The sequence below is a fragment of the Saprolegnia diclina genome (genome assembly GCF_000281045.1).
Source record: "Saprolegnia diclina VS20 unplaced genomic scaffold supercont1.166, whole genome shotgun sequence".
In the NCBI taxonomy this organism is placed as follows: Eukaryota; Oomycota; class Saprolegniomycetes; order Saprolegniales; family Saprolegniaceae; genus Saprolegnia; species Saprolegnia diclina.
In genome coordinates this window covers 51803-56671 of record NW_008246233.1, presented here as the reverse complement: position 1 = coordinate 56671, position 4869 = coordinate 51803, and the positions used below count along the sequence as shown (strand labels likewise).

The window sequence follows — 4869 nt, the reverse complement described above, 5'->3', positions numbered from 1 at the left end:
GCTACGGTCCTCACCGTCCCAGGACAGCTTCCCAAGATTACTGTCAGCGCGAGACAAACGACGTTGTACTGGTAAAGAGACGCACAAGTTGTCGTTAAAGCGGGCGTCGATCGACATTAAATAAAAAAGAGTGTGAGGATACTAGACTACGGCGAGGCGTGGTAGAGCTGGCGAAAATGCTGCGCGCACACGCCCTTTCGCCGAACCTTTTTCGTGCACGTGGCAATCTCACAGGGCCGGCCGCCGCCGTGCTTGATGCAAAAGCCGCTGCCGCGGTCCTTGGACTCGCAGTTGGGGGCCTTGCACGCGCGCTTGCCGCCATGGCGATGGCAGAGGCCAAAGCGCTGCGAGACGCGGTCGCAGCCGTCCATGTTGCAGCAGTATTTGGGCACGGTCTTCTTGGGCTTGACGACGTCGATCTGCTTCTCTTCGTCGTCCGTAGCGTCGGTCGTACTGAGGAGAAACGAAATCGGGATGGACCGGAAGAGCGTCGGCGGCGTCGTCTCGTTGAGGAGCAGCGTCACAAGCATCGTCGTACGTCAAGTGCAAAATTGAAAATGACACACCATGCTACAGGATACGAAGCGGTTTAGTTATCGGTGTCCTGTCTTCGTCCGGCTGGAAGCAACACCAGCTGCAGCGCGTGTTCACGCCACGACCAGCAATGGACGGTACTTAAATACGGTCTTTGTATGCTCTCTTGTGAGTAAACGCCGCCAGATGCTCTCGTGTCGGGGGATGATGACGTGGGACCGGCCCAGTCTCTCACCAAGTACGTGGCCAATGCGGTGCTAATGCAGCCGCTATGTGCTTGGAATCCGGCGATTGTTGGCGCAAGGACGTGGTCCCACGAGTTTGGCACGGCACCAAAACCCCAACTTGTTGAAGTCCTGGCGCGTCGTCCCACGGCAATGAGGCTTCGGCGAACCTGCTGGGTGCGAAAGAAGACGTCGGGAACGTGCAGCGTCGTATGGCCGACCCCACGAGGCCGTCCTTTCTCGAAGACAGACGTGGTGACGGGTCGCAAGTGGTCCATCCAGTCGAGCAACAGCAGAATGCCTCTGGCGCGAATCTGTTCCAAGCGGCGTGACTATATGCAGTGTACACTCATGGTGTACACTAAACCAAACGAGTGTCTTTCCTGTTTCACGTTAGTACCACGATGATTCCGCCAGCCGTTCTCGACTACGCAACCATCCCACTCTAGGCAGAAACGGGTTTGTATGCACCGCAAGGATGGATGGAGGGTGCGAACCGGCGTCGACTCGACGACATCGCAGAAGCCTTGGCGCCGACCTATTTTGCGGCAGCCATTTACAAGACACTGCCGGCCGCCGCCATGCTTGATGCAAAAACCGCGACCTCGGTCCTTGGTTGCGCTGGGTGGCATCTGGCAGACTCACTGTCGCCGTGCCGGTGGCACAGGCCGTGGCGGTCGCACCCGTCTACGTGGCAGACGTACGGCTTGGTCGTTGCCTTCTTCTTTTTTGTACGTGGCGAGGCAGCGGGAGAGGACGACGGGAAGAGGACAACGTCCAACGCGCTTTGCCACTGGTGTTTGCCCATGAGGACGGCGCATCGGCAACTGGGCGACAATTGCATAGTCCCGCGCACTTGGACATGCCCCGGTCCACGCTGCAAGCGTGTTGGATGTACTAGCATCGGTAGCAGGAGCAAGGCTGCGTATTACCGTGACTCGCTTCTTGGCCGAGATTAGCCATGCCAAGCCAACCCTGCCTTCGTGCCAGAGCCCGGCACCGGTGCGGATGCTGATCCAGCGTCGTTCAGAGCCGCTGTGCGGTGGCGTCTCAGATGGACACTGCTGCGCGCCTGTGCCTGGAAGCACCCTTGTCGTAGCTTGTAGACAGGTCCGCTTCCCGCAACGACACCGTCAGCACCGCTACACGCGCCTATGGGAGGTGCCTGCTGACGCTGCATACTAGTACAGGCGACGCCCGCCACGTCCGTCATCCTTCCGGACGGTGGTACCATTTTCGATGCGTCAACACAAGAAGAATCGACGAAGCTCACAGGTCTGGAAGGCGCTCGGAAAGGCACATCAACCTGCAGGCCGGTACGAATGCACTTCGTAACAGTGAGGTGTCTTGTAGTTGGCCTCGACGGTCAACCCAACCACTCATCCTCGAGAACCGCACATCCATCCGTGGGCAGGCCGCACTCCTTCCATCATCATTCGACGTTGTACTCGGGTCATCTGCGACTAGCCAAGATCCTAGCACAGACAAGAATGTTCTGACATATCGATGCATACAACAGCCTTAGCCACAGCCTTTGCAGCAGCCTTATGCCACAACAACAAAAAACATTGTACAATGCATTTCTTCAATCATGGCTCGTCTCACAGCGAGGACGGCTGCAGCGTCACTTGGTAGCCCTGGAGGTTGCGAGCGCGGTAGCAAGCGGCCGTGTGCAGGAGGTAAAACTCCCACGTCCGGCGAAAGCTCTCGGGCAGTTCGCGCACATAGCTCTCGGTCCACGTCGCTTGGAACGCGTCGTTCCAGGCCACATACGTCTTGTCGTAGTGGTCAGCGTACGAATGCGCCTCGAGAATGGTCCAGCCGACCGACACGAGCGCTGCCTTGACCTACCCCTCTCGTCTCAGCACTCACCAGGACGACATGAATACCGTCGAGTAGGACACCGCCACAAACGGCTGCCGCGGTACAATGTGCTTGTTGGACCACGCGTGCGTGTTGGCGCGTGTCGGCGACGCGACAAAGTCGAGCAAGAGTCGGCCATTTTGAGACAACTTGTCGCGGAGGAGCGAGAGCAGCCGCGGCATCTCCATCGCCGGCAGCACTTCGAGGACGTGGCCGGCCGCGATCGCTTGGAACCGCTTCGGCAAGAGTGTGCTCAGTGCGTGCGCCACCTACAAAGGCGTCGCCGTCAGCGCGCACAAGCGTTTGGCGGTTGTACGTCCAAGCCGGGCTCGACCACGAGCCGGTGCACTTGGTCCGTGAGCCCGGCGCGCTGCGCAATCTTGACAGCGATCGCTTCGTCCGACCGCGACCCGAGGATCGAGAGCACATGCACGTTGTAGTACTTGGCAAAGAAGACACCGACGCCACCGCACGAGGCGAGGTGCAGGTCCAGCACGTGGTCGCCGGGCTGCAGCTGGAGCTTCTCCGCCATCATGTGCAGCGTGCGCTCTTGGGCCTCGACGACGGTGTCGTGCGGCGACGCCCAGAGGCCAAACCCGTGAAAAAAGTACGGGCTCGATGCCATGTACGGCTGACGAAACGTCGCACTCACGTCGTACTGCTCGGCCACCTGTACCTTGCGTAAACGCTAGCCATCAGAACGTAGTGCATTGTACCGGCGCGCCAATGAGTCCGGCCGACGACGGCGGGTAGCTAAAGATGCGCGCCGCAAGCGACACGACGCGTGCGTACCACGACTGGTACATTTCTCTACAGTCCACAACGAAATCGACACGTGGGATACGATCAAAATGGAGGCTACCGGCGCGCCTCGACGGGCAGTGTCAACAGCCGAAGCACGATCGAGTCGAGTGTCTGCTGGCCGTTCGGGTTGACCTCCCACTGCCCCGAGACGAACGAGTCACCAATCGCGACCAGCCCGTCACTCATCCAGTCGAGCCAGAACGCGTGGTCTTGCACAACAATGTCCTGCGAGAAATGAGCAAAAATGAGCAAAAATGAGCAAAAATGAGCAAAAATGAACAAAAAATTGACAAAAATAAGCGACGACAAGAGGCGACGACGTACCCAGGGTGTATCGGGGACTGTTGTTGTCGCATCGGGGTTGGCAACTTGGATTTCGCCGTGCTGGAGGAGACGGTGCATGATGGTGGCGGCCGCGCCGCGGATCTTTGGTAGCAGAAGCGACCGCAGCACTTGCATGGTCATGACAATGGCACCAATGAGCAGCGTAAGCGAGTACATGAAGAACGAGCGCTAGACACATATGAGCTGCGACTCGACAAGGGACCGGGTGTACGGCGCAGACAAGACAGGCCAAGATGGGCACGCTAGTACACAGAAGCAGCTCCATCTTGTACAGGGCGGCCCAAAACTGCGGCGAGCGCGGCGGTGTAAACTCGTACGGCAGGTGCCTACCGCGCACAGTGAGAGAGGGCGCGTAGCGTGAGATACGATGTACAGGCGAGACACGACGGTTGGCATCACCAGGCTCGGGTGGTGCACGACGTAGACCAAGCCGAGCGACAGTGGGCTCATCCAGAGCTGAATCGCGTCCAAGTACTTGACGAGCAGATAGCACGGCAGCACAATGTGGAAGGCGCCGTCGACAAGGCGCAAGGCCACGGCGAGTGTCGGCGACGATGCCCAGACGCCGACCTCGGCGTGCAAAAGGGCGGTGAACGCGTACCGATCGAGCGTCCGGAGGCTGTACCACGTGATCATAAAGGCAACGCCCAGCGACGTCATGAGGCCAAGCCCAGCGGCCGAGCCCGTCGCGTACGCGGTCGCGGTGGCCACGACCCAAGCGAGGTCGGCGCTGTATGAGCACCCGAGCATCAGATCCGGCAATGAACCTTGCCTCGTATTTGCGGCACATGCCATGTTGGAGAATGCCAACATGCCGAAAATAAATCAAACGGCCATCTTGGAAAGGCAGCCAGCTATGGCGACGACAACGGTCGTGTACGAAGTGACCAACTACTGCGACGCCGAGAGTGTCACATTGCTGCTCGCCTACATGCGCGGCGGGCACCTCCAGGACATGCTCGCGACGGGCTGCTTTACCAAGGCCGAGTTTGAGCAGTGCCACCCAACGACATTCCGCAGCCGGTACACAGCGCCGTCGCAAGCCGCCGTCGACACGTACCTCGCCGAGCACGCGGCCGCGATGCGCGCCGACTTTCAA

General features: G+C 59.4%; 3 protein-coding genes across 3 annotated transcripts; 1 reads left to right on the top strand and 2 right to left on the bottom strand.

Annotated features, from left to right (window-relative positions):
• Positions 1-68: 68 nt before the first annotated feature.
• On the bottom strand, positions 69-544 carry SDRG_16954 (hypothetical protein). The gene has a single exon (XM_008623180.1). The coding sequence runs from the start codon at positions 528-530 to the stop codon at positions 147-149; it is 384 nt and encodes a 127-aa protein (XP_008621402.1). The 5' UTR covers positions 531-544; the 3' UTR covers positions 69-146.
• A 1771-nt stretch (positions 545-2315) lies between these two features.
• SDRG_16953 (hypothetical protein) lies at positions 2316-4556 on the bottom strand. Its single transcript, XM_008623179.1, has 8 exons — positions 4144-4556; positions 3982-4096; positions 3750-3938; positions 3484-3650; positions 3338-3431; positions 2938-3291; positions 2648-2890; positions 2316-2605 (listed from the first exon to the last, which is right to left on the bottom strand). Exons 1-8 carry the CDS (start codon positions 4518-4520, stop codon positions 2360-2362), a joined length of 1785 nt encoding a protein of 594 aa, XP_008621401.1. The 5' UTR covers positions 4521-4556; the 3' UTR covers positions 2316-2359.
• Positions 4557-4626: 70 nt separating this feature from the next.
• On the top strand, positions 4627-4826 carry SDRG_16952 (hypothetical protein; the record flags this gene model as incomplete). Its single annotated transcript, XM_008623178.1, has 1 exon — positions 4627-4826. A coding segment is annotated over one exon (198 nt), but the record flags the coding sequence as incomplete, so codon positions are not given.
• Between the last annotated feature and the right edge of the window lie 43 nt (positions 4827-4869).

What these genes read in the sequence shown, in the direction of transcription:
- SDRG_16953 (XM_008623179.1), bottom strand. Translation starts at nt 4,520, where the DNA reads ATGCTCGGGTGCTCATACAGCGCCGACCTCGCTTGGGTCGTGGCCACC. An exon ending in TGGCCTGTCTTGTCTGCGCC is followed by an intron (nt 3,939 to 3,981) that starts GTACACCCGGTC and finishes ATATGTGTCTAG; the next exon opens with CGCTCGTTCTTCATGTACTC. An exon ending in CAGTCCCCGATACACCCTGG is followed by an intron (nt 3,651 to 3,749) that starts GTACGTCGTCGC and finishes CATTTCTCGCAG; the next exon opens with GACATTGTTGTGCAAGACCA.
- SDRG_16954 (XM_008623180.1), bottom strand. Translation starts at nt 530, where the DNA reads ATGCTTGTGACGCTGCTCCTCAACGAGACGACGCCGCCGACGCTCTTC.